A 19,873-nucleotide genomic window follows, 5' to 3' on the forward strand; every position below is an offset into this window, starting at 1 on the left:
TTTTAACAAATAAAAATAATCCAGCAGATAGATATGAAGATACCACTCAAACTTTTTTATTCTCTCAGGTGTTTTTCACAAGGGAAAATCCAAGGCTGGTTTCTCATAAAATGGTTAATTTAAGGTTAGGAACCCTGGAACCAGATTAAAAGTGTCCACAAGACACCACACTGAAAAAAATATAATGTTTATGGTTTATGTATAGTTAAACATTTTTGAAGGTGAAACTTTGCCCCAGCAGACATTATATCTGATAATTTCACCTTCTAGAGCCAGTAAACCAAGATAAAGTCCAAACAAAAGTAGACCAAGGCTGAGACAAAGCACAAGTACAGCTTTAGCTAACTTGGAGGAAATGTTACCACATGGATGTTTCTGATCCACTTGGTGAGCCCAGTGCATCACAGATCCAAGATGAATGAATGGAAAGCAATACCCATGGTAAAGACAAGAGAGATTTATACTTTCACAAGTATTGTAGGTCAAGTTCAAATTTAGAAGAAAGCTTAGGGTTTACTTGTAACCTGCACTATGTGACAATATTAAACCAACTGCTCCTTGCTAGAACTTTGTAATATATTGCATTGTAAATAACATAAGGAAAACATGTCCTGTTTTGAAGTGAACAATTTATATTTTCTCTTTATTTTGCCTGTATATGGAGAATAATTATTTAAGAAAAACTAGGAAAATTATCATAATTGTAAATTTCCTGGTTTAAGTTGCTCAGTATTTCTCTAGAAATATTCTCCAAATCGTGAAATGAAAATTTCTGACTACATTTTTTATTGTGTCACCTGGAAGAACAAGTAGGTCATGTTTTCACAATGCAAACAAATTTTCTAGATAGCTCTTCTCTAGAATTTGCTCCAGAGTAATTCTAAATTATAGTAAATGTCACCTACTTTATTAAAAATACCTCTCCTGATGTAATAAAATCAACTCACTGAAAACTTGGTGTGAGAAAAATAGTAATCAAAATACCACTCTCCCCTACATAATAAGATTCATTATTTTATTTATTATTCCTATAGCAATTTTTGCCATTCATTATTGCAATAGCAAACCCTATTGTATGTAGGGTTTTTGTACATTTTCCTATGTACAAAACTCTTGCACCTGGGCATGCACTAGAGGGCGTCCAGATTTTTTCAGATGGCTGGAAGTGTTTTTTGAAAAATTAGAATTTTTTTTTTTTGTACAGAGAGAAATTATACATAGGCAAGCTGAGATGTTTGGATTGATGCAGTGTCTTATTCATCAGGAACTAAGCCATGAGAAAATTTCCAGTGTAAAAAAGTGCCTCTCTTCTTTTTGTGCCTTTGCTAATTTGAGACACGCTCAAGATAAAAAAAAGAAGAAGAACCAAAAAAAAGGGGAATTGCAGTAATATGATTCAAAGCACAATTTGTTGCAGGAGTCATGGAAGTCCTAGGTCATGTAGTCATACAACTGCAACAAGACTTAGCAAAGTTTGAAAAGCTGGTAAATATGCAGAAGCTGTCCAGGACACTGACAATTCCTTCTAAAAACCTAGTTTTCAAATTAAGACTTGAATAGTCAGTTAGCTTTGAGAGAAGTTGTCACTTTCATAGTATTTGTTTTGCTATCTTTTGGAGAAGCCTATTAAATTCTTATTTCCCATGGAAAAGACAAGAGCAGTAGGAAGCAGAAATGTGAAAAGCTGCTTTGTATTATTTAGAGACCACAAAGAAGTCCAGAAAATCTGGCTAATACAATGTGCTGCCAAGATGGACACAGATTGACAAGACTGAGAAAGACTTATAAATTACAAGAAATTTTATGAGGAATTCCTGGGAGAAAGTTGGCTTTATTTACCCTGGAAGAGATTTAGTCAAAAAATCTCAGTATGGATGTATCTGTATGCAAACTGTTTTTTCTTAGTCTGTCACAGTTGCCTTCTCTGTATATGCCCTTGGTTGAAACAACCTCTGTCAGCAGAAACAGAGTATTGCCAGTGTAACTTTCATCAGCTGCTCTTTTCATTTCATTTCAAAATATGTGATAAAAGTAAAATCCATAGAAGCTGTAATAGTAGCTCTCAACTCAGAGTTATATAATAAATACAGACCCTGAAGTCCTTGTGTAGATTACATGTTTGTAGTGGGGTGTTTATTATTTTAGGAATACTTTCTCCCCACTGCTATTATGACGTGTCGGTGCAACTTGCTATGCAGCATATTCCAGCATCTACTAATTGTTGTTTACTACTAGGGTTAAGAGTCACCATAATCTACCCTATGGGCATTTTTTTTTTCTGTTTTATGATGTCCAAAGATTTTTGAAATGCACTAACACATCCTTACCATTCATTATTAATACTGAAATCTTAAGTTTGGGCTTGGAAAAGCAAGGGAATATTTTGACTTAGTTTTACTACATCTACCCTAAAAGGGATTGCTAATTTTCTGTTGTTGTCATTTTGAATTCCAGACATTACAATCATTAGGCCTGAAAATTGTGAGTATCATTCCAGTCCTGATGTGTACCTGGTGTTCAGTTCATCCAGAATTTTAAAGCATGAAGAAAGAGACATAGAAGGATAGAAATGGTGACAATAGATTTTTCCTTATGAAATGGTATCGATAGAGAAGATAAACTTTCTGCAGGTTTCTTGAGCATGGGATAAGAAATAAAGGGTCTGAATTGTAGAAAGGAGAGTTAGGAGAATATTCATAATGTTCTTGCAGGATGGAAGATGAAGACTCCTCCCTCTCCAACCAAAGCTTATGCAAAGAAGTGTGTCTTGGGGACAGGAGAGGAGAGGCAGGGTAGGTCTGTAGTGCCCAGCTGCTTACAAAAGGTGGTGACCAGTGGTACTCATGAGCAGAGTCCCAGCTACTGACTCTAGTTGGTCTTCTAAGCAGTTGTTTTAGTTGGGATATGGCTCAAGCCAACTACAGGCTTCTTGGAGTACTTAGGATGTCACTTTTCTAGTCTAAGCTATTCCTGTGCCTCTGTCCTGCAGAATACCAGGTGTGATACCAGCTCCTGGCACAGCCAGGCAGGTATTGAGAGGTACATAGTGCAGATATTTTACACACCTGTGATAGTAACTGATTTCAAGTAATATGTACAGTATTTTTTTCCATCTGGTACTTCCAAGTATGCTTGGAGTGTTCCCAACAGTAGCATTTCCTCCCTCAAGATCTTACAGTGTAGCAGAGCTCTTTTGAATGATCTCTTCAGTATGCTTTTGTCCATGAAAGGCAGTACAAATTTCAGTGCATAAACTGTGACTCTAAGGGGTGTTGAACCACAGCAATGCCCCTCAGAGCTGTTGCTAGTTCTTCAGTGCAGTCTGTGGGAAGGACAGAACTGCTACAGAAACCAACAACATGATTTTGAAATATTAGTGAGACGTGAATTCAGGAACATTTAAGTTCCTTTTGTTACATCTCTTACTGGAAAAAGGAGACATGATAGAGAGATGTGTGAAGCTGTGGACACAGACTGTATCCACAGTGTGCATGACACACTGCACTCCTCATGTCTCAGAGAGTGAATACATGAGTGTTATGTTCACTGAATAGGGACTGAGGAAAAGAACCAAAACTTCTCATGGTTTTGTATGTCCAAAATTTACAAGTAAAATTATTTGTGAAACAGATTTGTCATTCAGAAGGACTTATGATTATAGATTATGAACAGCAAATAGGTGATAAAGTATGTTATGCACATCAGTGTCATGTTCATTCAGCCTCACTATGAACTTCACTGGCTCATAAGAGTGTAAACATTAAATAGAGATATGTTCTTTTCAACCTCCTTCAGCTGCAGCACATCACTATGATTATGATTCTATGTAAGCTTCTACAAGAACTTTCAAGATTCCTGATTTAATAATTAAAGTTCACTGATTGACATTCATGTGTCAACCAATTTCATCTAAGTATGGGCTAGTATGGGCTACCAGAAGGGGTAGTTTTGTCTTACCCCTCATTCCCAACTGCAAAGGTCACTTCTGTCAGAAATGGTGCTCTGTTCACAGTGGAAATCTAACCCATGGGAAAAAAAAAAAGAATGCAAAAATAAAATTACTTTTCATCTACATCAGCTGCAGTTTCATCCTGCAGCCCCAGGGCCTTAGTGCAGGCATGAGGGTCTGGGAGAGGAAACTGAGCTGGCAATGGGGACTAGGGGACCAGTGGGACCTCCCTTCTCCACAGCAACCCACGTTTAGCTCAGCACAATCTCAACTGCAGTCTCAGTGTTTCCACTGCATTGAAAAATGCCTTTACTGTCCTCTTTGTGTGGGTAAAATACTCAGTTACCTATTTATTTCTATTGACATACCTGTTTAATAGTTCCTTGTGGGACACTTACACTGGTGCTTGGATGTTCTCCCCAGCTGGATATACTTAGAGCAATGTACTGAGACTTCTTCTTTTCTCCGCAAAACATTACAACACTATCCTACTATACTATGTACACATTATATATAGCAATAATTATATATTATATATAATAATATATAATTATTACTATATTGTTATAATAAAATTTATGTTACTATAATATTAATAACCTATGGTTATTATTTCCCAATGTTTTAATTACTGGCATTCTTCCAAAACCAAGGGAAACAAAAGGATTGATCTTAAAATGGGTTTAATTACTGTAGTTTACCTTGTGGGTTTTCTTTATAAACAAATAACCCCCCCCCTACAAGTCATCAGCAATGTGGATAAAATAATGTAAAGTTCACTCTACACTTTTCTCTCATAAAATTGCTTCTTTCCTTGCTGCTCTGAAATCCATGCCTAGTTACTTACCGTTCTACAAGTTTCCCTCCCTGATTTTGTGGCTATTTGAGAGCTTAACTTCAAGGGGTGATATGGGTTGTTACTGCTGTGGTACAGAAGCATGAAAACCAGGCATTTTTAAAGATTAAGGCTTGATGGCAGATACAAATAATGCAGTTCCAAACAAAGTCCAAACTGCCAAAGGCCAATTTTATATCCCCTACTTCCCTCCAGCTGAACATGAGCTCTGAAAGATGGATTTATAACCCAGCTGTGGTTTCCTTGAGCTGTCTGACTTTGCTCCTCATGGGCCAATAGGCTGAATCAAAAATATTACTTTGAAACTACATATATGTGAAAAAATGAAAAGCGAAATATTTTATTCCTCAGACTGGGAGAAAATTAGCTGCTTTGAAAATGTTCACTGGGACAGTGTCACGTGGGATGGCCATTTCCTATGCTCTTCTCTCTGTTCCTGTCTTCATGCGTTACTTCTTTGCTCTCTTTCATTTTTCACTTGTTTGATCCCCTTCAACTGAGTGGGACGCTCACTACCTCTCTCTTTATTTCGTAAATTATTTCATTGCAAGTCTGGATCACCTTCGTATTTCTCCTGTTGTGGCTGGGTTTGAATTGTTTGGAGCAGACGCTCCCCCTGGTGCTCTGTTTTGTAGCGCACAACACAGGTCAGTCCAAGTGGGTAAGTTTCCACTTATCTAACAAATCTCTGGGGGAATAAAGGAAATTAGTATTGAAAATAATTTTTCAAATTTGAAATTTCATCTACTCCTCATTTAAACAGCAGCTTTGAGTAATTTCTCCATAATAAAATGGAATAAATTTTCCTAAAAGCTTAATCTACTAGCAGTAGCAAACCCTAAAGAAAATGGGGAGAATTTGAAAGTTTTCAGTCAGCAAAACCTGAAGTCGGTTCTTCCCCATGTATTTCTTCTCCAGAACTCCAATGCACCACATCATTCCCACAAGGCCACATGACTGTGAAGAAGTTGTGCTGCAGACTGAGTTAACCAGCGTGGGTTTTTCACAAACACCTTCTATCCACCAGTTTGGACTTGTAGCTGCTTTGGTATTCTTACAGCCCAGTGTTGCACCTACATGTGCATAACTGTTTGACTGTAAATTAGCCTTGTGATTCCAGTGAAATAAAGTCTGCCTACAGGTATAACAGTCTGTGCAGTTTTGTGACCTGCTGTGACTTGAATTCTTACAGATTTTCTTGTAAAAGTGATCAGAGCAATTTTGCTTCTTCGCATTCACATCCCATCAATTCAACACATGGCTGAAGTGTTCAATTCAACCATGGTTGAAGTGAAGGTCACTGCTAATGTAAAAAGCTGTTCCATAAACCTCCTCCACTATTCTGGCTAGGATTGAATTCACACTTTGATAAAGCATTAAAAAAATGAGCTCTTCACGGTAAACACTGTACAAGCAGCACGGGCTTTTGCAGTCAGTGTTTCTCCTGACTTCCTCAATTTGATTTAAAATCACAGAAGATGTGGTGCCCGTTCTAAGTCTTGAGCTTCCTCTCTTGCCACCAAGTGCAAATTTAACTTGTTCAGGGGCAAAAACCAAAGCTGCAAGGCAGGCAGAATGCAAACATAGCTTAAGTGTTATGGCCTATAAAAGCTTGTAAAATTCGGGGGGTTCTGGTTCATTCGCCCGCAGGACGCACGGCGCACACTCTGCTCCCCAAGCGCGCCGGGCGGTCGGGACACCGGGGCTGGGACTCGAACCCGTGTCCTCGGGCGGATGAGGGAGGGTGTTCGCACGTGCGCATGCGCGCTGGCGGCGGGGCGGTCACGAGGTGGAGATGCCGAGGCTGCTGGAGAAGCTCCCGGCGGAACGGGCGCTCGAGGTGGGCTCCGGGCAGGGCCGGGCAGGGCAGGTGGGCCGGGCCCGGGCCCTCCGACAGCGGTGAGGGAGGCAGGGTCCGCCGGCGGCGCGGGGCTCAGAGCGGGCTGTCCCTCTCCTCCCGCCAGGCCGCAGTGGCAGAGGGCAGTGCTTTGGGATAGTAGGGAGGCCCACGGCTCGGAAATGCAGCTCGGGTTGTGCGGCAGCCCCGGTGCGCGGGGGGCTGAGCCGCCCTGTGCCTCCGCATCTCGGCAGCGCTGAAGTTGTGCTCACAGCTGTGCAGTCCGCTTGTAAGTGCAGGGTGAACGTGAACCGGGTTGTGATTCCTGGGGCCGCACCTCGTGAACTGTCTCTAAGGGGAGAAGGGAGGAGGGTTCATGTTCAGGGAGTGCCTGTTCTGCCGTCCGGAAGCACTGAGGCAGTCCCCAGTGGAGGGAGGGTTGGTAACTGAAGTGCTTGATCAGTCTCATGTTCAGTCTCAGAAGTACGGATTAACCGTGAGAGAATTATAAATTACGTATCACTTCCTTTCAGTTCCTTCATAAGGTAATTGATGGCATCTGTGGCCGTGCGTACCCTCGGTACCAGGATTATGGCAATGTTTGGAGCTTGTCGGAGTGGATGGAGGTTTTAGAAGAAACTGTGAGATATTTCAAAACTGCAGTTGGCAAAAATATGTCTGATGAAGAGGTAAGGGCTCATTACTGATTTGTCTTGACTTGGACAGATCATGACTGGAGTGATTAGTTCTGTAGTTTGTTTAATCCTAAAATATTTTTATAGTGTAGGATTTATAGGTAGTGGATTCAACCTAAATAGGTAGAAGGTAAGCAGCATTTAGGCTGCCAAGACATCTACAACAAAAAGTGAAATAGATGCTGATTTTTAAATATTTTTCTAATATCACAGGATACTTGTTAAAATATTGGTTTAATTACATAAATTGGTATTTTGAGTATCCCCAGATTAAATCTATTTATATAATACTACTCATTAACAATAAAGCCAGTTCACTTTCTTGTTTGGTTTTCTTTATTTGTATTTTATACCATTGGAGTGGTATAAAATATTGACTGTATGTAAATAAATTTTGTAAAAATCTAAGTGTGAATGGAGGACTGTGTGATGCAGGTACTGTAGTTCAGGACATTCCTATAGGTATAAACTTTGCAAAATCTATTAGAAATATTAATTCTCATCTCTTGCATATTTCTGGTATTTTGACCACCTGCTAGCAGCTGGGTCAAAGAAATTGAGGGAGCCTATGTAGCCTTGGGGACCTCCCTACATCAGTATTTCTGTTTCAGCTGAGCTGATGTATTTAGCCTCTGCCCTGATGCTGAGAAAAAATTGCAGACCTACATCTGAGTTGCTTGGGGGTGTGATGTTCTCTTGATTTGAGGGTTGCATGTTAGAAAGCTGATAAAACCTCTGTTCTCTGGAGTCTTTTAATTTAAATGATTTTTTTCTCTGTGTGTTGCTGTGGTAAACACTGACTCTTAACTACCAAAGACAGAGAGCAGCCACAAAGGGCAGCTATCAGCTTAGATATTTTAGTTATTGCAGGTGGTACATGTTAATTCTGTGCTTCATAGTGCAAATAATCATGGTTTTAATTTTTATTTTTATTTTTGTAGGCTGCTCAGCAGATAGTGGAGTTAAATTCAGATTATCAAGAAGCAATCACAAAATGTCTGAAAGGTAGAAAAGAAGAAATCAGGAATGCCCTAGTAGAAAATGTACATGCAATCTCTTCTGCCCAGCTGCAGGATTTTGACTGGCAGTTAAAGGTGAGACTGTTGCCTTGACAATGTTTGAAAGGAATGTTCTACAACAGGGAAGTAACTTGGTTTAGTCCCATTAGGCCTCTGCACAGTGGTTCAATTTTTATAGGTATTGCAAAAGCACGTTAATGACTGATGCAAAAACATCAAAGACTTGTCAGAAATTTGGAAATGTAAATTTTAAAATTTTGTTTTACTTTGTTTTTCCCCTCTTTTCTTTTAAAGCTGCTCAGGGAGACTTGGTGCTATTCAGGAGCACCTGAACGTTTTGTATGCTGTTATAATTTTGAGGCCAGAATAAACAATGTTTACTCTCAAAGGAAGAAGAAGTATATGCCTAATTTTAAGATTAGTTGACTGATTCAGGATAAGTTTTCTTCACTTTCTTCAAATGTTCATATTTTTGCAATGGACATTTAATACTTGGATTGAAATAATTTATCATTGGACTTTCTGTTTTGGTAATAAACCAGTGATGTTGGAGTTGCCTAAGTTTGGATGGTGGTTTGAGGTTATGAAGACCTTAAGCTTGATCAAAGACTTAAAAACATTACTTATACTGTTTATAGTTTTGATTAGACTGTGAGAGCTGTTAAACACATTTGTAGAGCTGTTAAATAGTTTTCCATGTTTACAAGAGTGCTCAATAATTTCTGCAGCAAACAGCTTTGGAAATCCAAGAACAATGCCCAAAACAGACAAGTTTTTGCAAGAGCAGATATGGCATCATAATGTGCTTTTGATGAACTGTTATTGGCTTGATCTCTTGCTAACTGCATTTACTAGTGACAAAAATATGAACTTGCGTGAACTCTTGTTTTTTGTTTGTGGCTTCTTTTAAGTTTTTTGTCTAGAGAATTTTTTGAGTTTCTTTCTATTTTGTGATGCAAATTTCTGGTACATGTCTGAACTATTATTTTTCTTAAAACCACTTTTTTTTTCCCCCCTTGAGCTGGCTCTGATTTTTATTTTTTTTAACTTGCCATGATTGAGCTCTTCTGCAATCTGTACTCTAAATAAAGATAGGTCTGTTCAATACTAACCTATAGTGCTATCAACTGATCTTTGATTTTAATGTATTTTAAAATGAGCAAATGTATCCTTTGTTTTCACCTAGAATACCAAAATGTGGTAGCCCAGAATTTTAACAAATTGGTTTTGGCAAGTGTATATGACAAGTCTGTGAAGAGGATGGTCTTTATTCAATGTATTGTTTGTATTAACAAACAAACAAAAATCCCAATAATGGAGGAAAAAACCCTGAAAACAGCAGACTTTACTTATTGAAGTTAATTTTGTCATGCTGATGTTTGTTCTGGTATTACAAGTTCAATATAAAATACAGATATGACATTATGAAAGACTAAAAATTTAATGGCTCCACCTTATACTTTATTGTTATTGTGTCAATCTACATAGCTTGCTCTCTCCAGTGATAAGATCTCCATGCTGCAAATGCCACTCCTCAATCTTGATTTGGATGTGAGAGAAAATGGTGAAATTAAGCCAATTTCTATAGAGATGAATAAGGAAGAGTTGCAGAACCTAATAAATGCACTGGAAGCTGCAAATAAGGTAACTTCTACTGATATAATACTTTGTTCCTGACTTGTTAGGTACTGATTTATTTTAAGCAGAATTCATAGAATCATAGCATAGTTTGGATTGAAAAGGATCTGTAAAGGTTGTCTAGTCTAAGCTCACTGCAATGAGCATGGACATTTTTTACTAGATCAGGTTGCTCAGACCACTCTCCAATGTTTCAGTGTTTCATCTGTGTCTTGTGCTTCACCACACTGATTGTAAAAAGTTTCTTCCTACTATCTAGACTAAATCTAATTTCTTTAATTTGATTACCCCTATCCTATGCTGAAAGATTGGTGAGAACTCCCATGTTTCCCTCAGCTTCACAAAATGTCTGGGAGTGTTGTTTGGTTCATATTAAGTCCTTTAATTTCCATGGCACATGGTGAATCAGGAAGAAAGTTACAAAGATTACAGTATAGTGACCCAAGAAAAAAATTTCAAGTGAAACTATAAGGCTTCTGAGACACTGAAGGGTCTTGGATTTCTTAACAGAAAAGGCTAAGGAAAATAAGGATTTGAAGAAAATAGTGTTTATAGGAAATTATAGCCCTTATGAGCTTTCACATCTTGCTTCCATATGGATTGTCTTCCTGCAGAACTAAATAAAAATAGTATGTGAGCAAGGATTCATCCAGGACAGATTTGAGTGTTCTCATGCCCTTTGTTCTGCTTGAGGGTCTGTCTGGAAGCTGTGGGATGTGTCATCTCCATACTTAGTTCTGTGGGCACACGAGGAGGAATTCACTTCAGAATTGGTCCCTTGGCTCTGCTTTGTGCAGGAGGAATCTCACTGCACCTGGACTTGCTATTCTGCTTTTTGATTGCAGGCAGCTAAAGAATGGTTTGAGTGCAGTAAAGGGTAAAGAAAGGTATTTTAAGACATGGTTTTGTGGGATTCATAGGCTTCTTCTCATAGGCTGCTTAAATTTTGTTCTTAACCAACGTTAATCTCGTTCCTTTTCTCCTTTTTGAAGGTTGTCTTACAACTGAAATGATGGAATTCAGGTCAACAGTATCTGCTGGTGATGGCTCCCTAAATGATTTGGGGAAAAAACGTGTTTACTGCAAAGTGGAAAGGTTTTGGTGCTGTAAAATACTGAAGTCAGAAGACTCTTATGACTGAATGAATTACTAATCCTTCAATAAAAATAATAAATTCTTGTATCTATTTGACCAAAAATATAAAAATCTAATGTACAGTTGCTTTTAGTACTAAAGATTTACAGACATTTGGAAGATAATCACTTACAATATGTGCCATATTTGTTTTGGTAAAACTTTGGCAGTGACTGCACAGGTGCCTGGTGAAACCAAGGCATCTTACTGGCATTTTATGTTACCTTATCTAAAGTGCCATGCTAATAAAGAATGAGAGTATTTGTAGCATTAATGTATTTATACTTGTAAATATGGTAAATAAACACCTGACTTTGTGTGTGAATAATTGTAGTAGGCTGCTTTTTCATTTATGAATCACTTAACTCAATCTTTTTAGAAGCTTTTAGGGAAAATCACCTTTACAAACAAAACTAGTGTAGAATGACAGAACAGCTGAGGTTGGGTGTGAACTCTGGAGGTTTTCTTCATTCCTCCAACAGGGTAATGTAGAGCAGGATGTACAGGCCTGTCTCCAGATGTCTTGAGTATTTCCCAGTGATTCAGGCATCACAATTTCTCTAGGCACTCTGTTCAGTGCTCAGAAGTAGAAAAAGCACTGCAGCTTTATTCAGAGTAAAGTTGTAGTTTTTAGCTTAGGTTTTGTATCTTAGTTGGTAGCTTTTCAATTAAAAATATTAATGTTCTCAAAAGGGGATGCAGTGCTGGAGAGGAGCTGACTTACATAGACTATGAGAAAGATATTCCTAGCTCACTTAATACAGGAGATAATTGGTAAATTCTACTCTAAACTTTTCTGAAATCTGATGGAGTTTTGATTGTGGTATGTAACAAAAGTTAAAAGCACTAACACTAGGGAAGGATACACCAGAGGTCTTACAGTTTCTACTATTTATTAGAGCACTTTTCCATACATAAAGAGCAAATGATCTGTAATGCTTACATGAATACTGATGTATGATTCTCATTGTGTGCATGTGTGTGTCTCAGGCAAGCTTTGTGTAATAATAAGGAAAATTATTGATGACTTAACTTTATTCCTAGTTTCAAAATCAGGGTCTTGAGTTTATTCCACTGTATTTTGTTGTGCCATAGGTTTTCATATATGCAAAGTTTAGTACACTAATACAAAATAATGGACTTCAGAGTACTGGTCACAGAGGAGGAAGATGAGCTCTTGTAGAAAGGCTTCTAAAAAGGATTTTAATGGGTCTAATAAATAGGAAACCTAAATACATTGTTTCCCTTTTATTTAATCAGACATACATGTTCAGTGTCCGCAATTGAAGAATGGAGAAGTGGGTAAAGAGTTCTAAAGATGAACGAGTTGAAGATGTATCTTAGTGAAAGGAGTGCAACCTCTAGCAGATATGGTTTTATCATAATCTTGAATTTCCATAAGCAACAAATTTCATAATGGATTAAATAACAGACAGAGATCTTATAGAAATGGTACAAAATTCAAACTAAAAATCAGGTTGGAATTGATAATTGCTTAATTTTATTAAAAATCTGGAAAGAGTTACTACAGGTTGTCCAGCAGCATGTTAGGAGGATGCTGGTTTTTTAATTGTGAGTGTAAGGAATAAATTTATCAAGTCTCTTCATTTTATTTATAGGTATATTTGTGTTGACTATGCTTTTTCTTTTTCTCCAGATCTAGTTGCTTTATAGAAGAATATGGCCTTCCTTATGTATTTAAATGCTCCATGTATTGTGTGAAGCGTGTCTGAAGGTATAACTCTCGCTCATCTGATGGGCATGTATTGCTGAAGGGCTTTTCTAGAGAAAAGAGGCTTTATTTTTTGTTTTTATTGTTGCCATGCTGTTTTTTATAATTTAGGACAAAAGGAATGGAAACTACTTTTATTTATAGTTGCAGATTTAATAACAGCAATTTATTTCATAAAAGTGTGCTCTATCATTTGGGATGTTGTTTGGATAGAAGAAACTCGTGTGCTGATGTATTCATATAATTTATAGATGTACTGTGAAAACTAAACAAAAAAATACCTAGAAATTCTGTACTTCAGTGAAAGATGGATATTTAAAACTAATTTTTAGTGTGTTGCTGAAGTGAACTTTTTTTTGCTTCCTCTTAGTTTTCAACATCAACCACTCAAAAATACAAAATTAGTAGTATTTTCTCAATAACAAATGGTCACAAATAATAACTTCCATTTTTATGTACAACCAGTGAAACTTCTGTTGAAGAATCTGCTACAGATGCTACTTTCAATATTTGTGACTTTTTCTTAATAGTTGACCTAAAGTGTTTACATAGCTTCATTTTAAATTCTCTATCAACTTATGTAATAATGGATTTCTAATTAAGGGTATGTAGTGGTGTTCAGTCTGTAGTATCATCCTACATTTGTCTGTCCTCTACTGCAGCACTGAACAGAAAAGGCTGAAAAAATCTTTTTTCAATGGTTTTTTGCTTTAACAAGAAGACAGGTTTCTGATACTGCTGTTGACAGAAATAAATGTGCAATGAGATGCTTTTTTTTTAATAGGTGTTAGACTTTATTGAAAAAGATTTTTTTTAATATAACCATCAAAATTAAGTTTTTAATAGGGGGCATAACAACACAGTGTGAGTGGCTAGAAGGGGACTGGAGCTCCAGTTGACAAGCAGTTGAGAAGCAGCAGCTAAAACATGGCATTGTATTTGAAATGTGCATCCTGACCTTACATATCTACAGAGAAATGAAAGGCACATAATGGCCTCCAGCAGATGGCAAGGAAAAGGACCAGAAAGAATGGAGAACAGAGCTTGCTCTTTGTACTATCTGTCAGATTTTATTTCTTTTTCTCTTTGCTCAGAGAATTAGGTACTTCTGGAACAAGCCAAGGTCTCCTGTTGTGACAGATAAGGCCTTTGTGGAGACTGTACCAGACCAGATTAATGAAAAAAGCCAGACCTTTCACAAGACCCATTACAGTGGTGTCATCTTCAGCTACACTTTGCTGGATGCAGGTAGACATGAGCAGGGTAAATAGGACAAACCTACACAGGACAAAAACACCTGAAACAAACTTGTAACCAGAAGCACATCTTGAGGAGAGTTTGTGGTGTGAGGAGCCCCACTGACAAAGAAACTTGTGCCTGTGACTAAGGATTAGGCCAAAGGTGTGAGAGTTTAAAGAGACCCAATTAGCATCAATGAACTGAATTTTGTCCTTGCTTTTCTGCTCTATTTGCCAATATCTGTATTTTCCTACCTTCTTCCATGTGTGAGCTCATTCTAATTAACTGGCTGCAGCATGTGGAATAGCTGTGGAGTTTGCACATGCCACCACACTAACTGGTAAGTGTCGTTCCCAGGAGATGCTGCTCCTTTGGCCCAATTCAAGGCCATGGGTTGCTGTTCTCCCAGTCCCTACCTGGCAGAGCAGCTCACTTCTGGGGCCTGCAGTGGCATGGGCAAAACCCCCCAAGCTAACCATCATAAAGGTGTTCAGGAAATCTCTCTGGTTTTGCAGGTACTAAGGAGAGGCCTCTTGAGTATGTAATTTACACCAGAAACAAAACTTTGTACAAGAGGCTTTTTGAACCAAAAGCTAATGAAATCAGTACCTGCAATATAATAGACACACTGTAGGAAGTTTTAATTTCACCACCTCAAAGGCACCTACAGAAATTCATATTGCATAAGCAGACCTGCAATTTGAATCAGAAAATCAGCATGTCTAGATCCAAAATATAAAAAGTGAATTATAAAAATAATGTTACTTGCCCTCTGCTGGCGCTCATTGCATTTTTCTCTGTTTCACAGAACTCTTCCCTTGATTTCAGAAAAATCTTTTTTTTCATATCAGCCATGTCAGCTTTGATCTTGGTATGCTAAAGGGAACCAGAACTACATATGAGCAGAAAACTGTCAGTATGGAATTGACTATTGTTTATAAAACTGCTTTTGCAAAGCAAAAGCAATTATATATGCCAAGAAGCTGTGTTTTTAAAAGATCTTAATAAGTCTGTAGAACATTTCTGAGTTCTGAAGCAAGCCTTTCTGATGGGAAACATATTGAGACATAATTATGCTTTCTTCTGAAAGGTGGTTAGGTGGTTTTAAGAACCAGTAACACCCTATCCTGAAGTATGCACATTTTGCTATCATTTTGATTTGTGAATTAATATTTAAAATGCAGTATCAGCAGTAAAGGGATTTTTACTCTTCTAGTACTAATGAATGCTTTCATAAGTGCATCAAGATAGTCCATAATTTTTTTTTTACTTTAAATCAACCTCAGTTACATTTGGTGGTATACACTGTTTCCTCTGTAAAATTTTAGTTCATACCTGCTTTAGGGCTTCTCCAGAAGGACCAAATGACTCCCACCAAAGCCTAGAAAATGAGGCAAATATCACAAATATCATTCTTTGGATTTTTGCAGGCCTGTGAGGAGAGTACTACAGAGAGAAGGCTCTGGCTATTTTTAAGCATTGGGTTACTCAGCTAGTTTAGCTAATAGAGTAATGAAAGGCACTGGAAGGTGTGGGGATTTTTATAACTGGGAACTGTTAGAGTTCCACAGGAACTGCTTTGGTGATGGACTATCTGTGGGGAAGGATTCCTAGGATATAGATTAAATAGATTTTTTTGAGGGCTACGAAGGCAGAGGTTTCAGATCTGTTGTATTTCTATTTATATTGTTTTAAATGGGAGCCAGAGTGACACTGGATCATCTGAGAGCTGCTGGAAACTTCCTTTGTGAAACCCAATCCTGAATTCTTTATCTATGCCAAAGTCTCAATAAGCTCTTTCTTGAAATTATGATTTGCCTGATTTGTTTCAGAAATGTTAGCTATAGTGTACAACATTCAAAGTTTCTTCTAAAAATCTAAAAAAATCAGGTAATATGTTGTCAGCTAGATCAAAACAGAAAATGAAGTTTCAGAGACAGGAACAAGGAGACTGGTATGTTCACAGATGTGGATGAGATGGCTGATGTTCTCACCAAAAGGCATGATCTGCTAAAGGAAACCATCTTTCTTACACTTTGGCAGTGGGACTGATTTTATACTTTTGTTTGAGACAGTGCAGGTACAGAGAGCCAGGGATGAGTTAAAAGAAATTGGTCAGAGATGATCTCTAGCAATATGACATGCTTCTGCTGCCATGTAATTATATTAGTTCCTCATTGGTATTCACACTCAAATGCAATTGGACTTTGCAATAAAAAATGTAAAAGAGTGAGTACCCGGCCATTTCTTAGATTTGCATCAGCATGAGACAAGAAGGGATGCTTTTATAATTCTGGGAGATTCAAGGTTACTTACAAAATAATTGAGAAATACACATGGCAAGAAACAAACAGCACCATTAGAGTTGCCTTTGCACTCCAAGGCAGCAAGTAGACCAAAGTCACCTGGTCTTCTTTTAAGAAATGCCACCTTTTTTATTTGTCACTTAATTCTTTCAGCCTGTGCATATACATTTCAGCATTACTACATGCTGAAATTCATTATTCTCATGTGATCTCTTGCCTTCCTTGGGCTGCAGGGTGATTGGGTGCCCAAGGAGGTAGGAAGAAATGCACAGTCACAGATGTGGGGAGGTCATGCTTTGTAATAGAGAACCCATTTTTAAAGTATTTTTTTACATAACAGATATAATCCAGCCTTTTTTTACTAATACTCCCAAGGACGTGTTAGCAATGCATCCTCAATATGTGAGAATTCATGGGAACAGGCTCCTTGGTGATGGGAAACAGCTGGTGGAATGTGGCCCTCAGCCCCTGGGTGACTTTCCTTGTGATTTATGTCAAGAAATCCTCCACTTGCAGTACAAAGGGAAGGAACATTTCCTGTAAGGGTGAACTAGGTGAACCAGCAGAGATTCTAAAATTGCAACCTCTGTGCTGTTCAGTGCATAAAGCAATGTAATGTCAAAAATATTCCAGTTTCACTGAAAAGACTGGGTTTTGTGTCTAATAAGGCTGGAGTTCATCAAGTTTCTTTCTGCCAGAGAAGAGGCAGATGACAATGTGAGCTTTGTCCTCTGCTTTGTTGAAACTTGTAGGAATCTAGTATCTCAGATCCGTACTGTTCTTTTAGCTTTTGAACAAAAAGAAAATTATTGGTTGATATTCTCAATAGATTCAAATGTTGTTGGGAGACTCCAGGTAGGCACACAAATGTACATGCTCAGGGACAGTAGAAACTCAATGCCTCAGGAAACCCAGCCAAAAATGACTTCCAGTAGAAATTGCATGAGAGCTGCACAAACTGCATAGGAGTTTAGCTAAAACCTAATTAGCAATAGGTCCTTACCTGTGCTGATCTTGAAGTCTGGTTCTTCGGGGTAGGGAAACTACTAAAGTACAACTGTAAGGGAACTTGGCATTACAGCATTATTCAGCTTTATTGCATAAAGTCAGCCAAATTACTCCAATTTATTGATGGGAAGAGATTGTGTTTCTTTTGTGCTCCATAATTTCTAGCTCCAGATGGCATTGTGCCTGGGTAACCTATAAATGGACTCATTTTGCCATGCCATGCCATGCCATGCCATGCCATGCCATGCCATGCCATGCCATGCCACTAATAACCACTGGCTTTTCCTTGCTGCCAAGCTATTGCTCTCAGGTGAGAAATGATTTCTTCTGCTTTTTTCTCTAGAAGTTACACCTACAGTTAGTGGCTCTTGCCTCTGTATGTGATGGGTCATTAGTCCCTGCTGCCAAACTTTGCACCAAGAGCTGGCAGCTGTTTCCTGACTCAGGTGGTGGTGGTGGCTTCCAGCTCTTGGTGCAGACAGGCCTTGGTGTGTGTTGCCCAGAATGTCCTGTGGGGCTGGGGTTTGGATAGGTGTGTGTTCAGTGTCTCCTGGGGCAGAAGGCTACATCCTCCTATTTTGGGACATGCTGTTCTTAAGGAGTTTTGCATGTGCTCTGCTCTTGTTTTGTTAATGGCTTTTACTCTGCTCCCTTTTTTTAAATTTTTGTTTTTCTTGGAACTGTACAATGTAACTGATTTTAGTCCATGTACCTATCAACTTTGCCAGGAGTATCTGGCTGAACCATAAACTAGAAAAATATGTGTATGGACATGTTAGGGGCCTGCAAAAGAAATGCTGAAGACTAGTAAAGCTGATCTTTGCTCTTGTAATCCAAAACAAAGGATCCTCTTTTTCTAACCTAAAGACTTTTAGATGTCATGTTAGATGTTGGCTCTTCTAAAATGTTCACTGCAGCTGTAAGGAGAGGTTGCAGTATCTCTTCACCACTGGATCAGCTGGGCTTAATTACTTACCTGAGGTCTGTCTGTGAATGTCTTTTGGAAATCTAGTAATGCAAAACATGAATCACTGATGGTTGTATTTTACACTACAAATCTGCAGAATTCATTACTTTCTTTGAATTACTTTCTTTGAATTAATTTTTGTGTATAAGCACAAAGCAGGCAAATTCAATGGCTCATGGACTTACTCTGTTAAGTCTCATTTGAATTCAAAGAATTCAAAACTATTTAATGGATATGTGTTTGCAATGGACAGCACATGTGGTCCTACTGCTGTCTCCCTCCTGGTGCTATTTTTTTGCAGTTTTGGAAAGTTCAGTTTGCAAGACTTCCTTAATTTAATTTATTTAATATATATTATACCTATTTATCATAGGTAGAAGATGACTGATCTGTTGCTTCTCAGCTGCATGGACATTGCTAGCCCTTTGCCTGTGGCTCCTTGCCTGGAGCTGTGTCAGGCAGTAGGCTGCCAGGTAAGAAAGGCAGCTCCTCAGAGGAGTGCACCAGCATTCCCAGTGTGCTGTAAGGCTCAGCTGCATCTCCTGGTTCTCAGTGGAATGAAGAAAGCTGAAGGAATTCAGAATTCTGTGTGCAGAAATTTCCTCAGATCTGTTCCCAGACATCTACCAACTTTTGGGAGAATGTTGCAATTACCAGCCGCAGGAAACATGGGCCTTAAGAAAAATCTTGGCCTGGGGTATCCCACAGAGTTCATTCAGGGAATCAACATGCGTTTTTTTTTCTACTTTTTAACACAAAATTACATATGGTACAACTGTTCTGATAAATATCGACTTTACTTCTGTTATTGTGGAAATAACAGAATTCCATTAAGATCAAATCAGCTGATTACTTGCTTGGATACTCCGTGGGATTTCTCTCTGCTACCCTTTTCTCTTTTGAAGATCCCTGTCTATAAAAATGTTATTTGACTTCTCCTTGAGTGATACTTCTCAAACACACTATGGAAATACTTCCCAGTAAAGCTATTAAGTTTGAAGTGAAGCATGGTGCAATAGTTACAATTCTTTAAACTGTAATTTCTTCAAATTTCTCTATGCTCTGAGTGGTGAAAGACAGTGACATAGCTACTGCTAGTAGTTTGACTGTGTTGTTTGGAAGCATGCTGCTGTGAGCTGCCAATATGTGATAAGAAATACAGTGGGACAAATTTCCACTTAAAAAAATTAAATTTGGCACAGAAAGGTCATGGGTGATGCACAAACTTTGTAAAAATCAAGGTAGAGCAATTTTTCTCAAGAGGCTCTTTAAGAGCTCATCTGTACTGTTCTGATCTAAATGTTGCAACCCTGGATTTGTGTTGGGTTGTTGTTTTCTTTTTAAAAGCTTAAATCTAGAAGTGTTCCATGGTGGAGAATCTTACGTTGAACATGGAACATTATAGCTACTTGCAGTTCTTCAGAATTAATGAGATTGAGAAGGAAAAGAAACAAGTCTAATTATGTCAGTCTGTGGTAACATTATTGCATAAC

At 38.2% G+C, this 19,873-nt stretch overlaps 1 protein-coding gene across 2 annotated transcripts; it reads left to right on the forward strand.

Moving 5' to 3' along the window:
• Positions 1–6,545: 6,545 nt before the first annotated feature.
• COMMD8 (COMM domain containing 8) lies at positions 6,546–11,447 on the forward strand. Of its 2 annotated transcripts, XM_058804076.1 has the most exons (5): positions 6,557–6,645; positions 7,176–7,331; positions 8,279–8,431; positions 9,845–10,000; positions 10,987–11,447. In XM_058804076.1, exons 1-5 carry the CDS (start codon positions 6,601–6,603, stop codon positions 11,005–11,007), a joined length of 531 nt encoding a protein of 176 aa, XP_058660059.1. In that variant the 5' UTR covers positions 6,557–6,600; the 3' UTR covers positions 11,008–11,447. The 2 variants fall into 2 exon arrangements, with proteins under 2 accessions (XP_058660058.1, XP_058660059.1); XM_058804075.1 differs by lacking the exon at positions 10,987–11,447 and having other exon boundaries at positions 6,546–6,645; positions 9,845–10,033.
• Positions 11,448–19,873: the final 8,426 nt, after the last annotated feature.

This window comes from Ammospiza caudacuta, chromosome 4 (assembly GCF_027887145.1).
Source record: "Ammospiza caudacuta isolate bAmmCau1 chromosome 4, bAmmCau1.pri, whole genome shotgun sequence".
NCBI classification, from domain to species: domain Eukaryota; kingdom Metazoa; phylum Chordata; class Aves; order Passeriformes; family Passerellidae; genus Ammospiza; species Ammospiza caudacuta.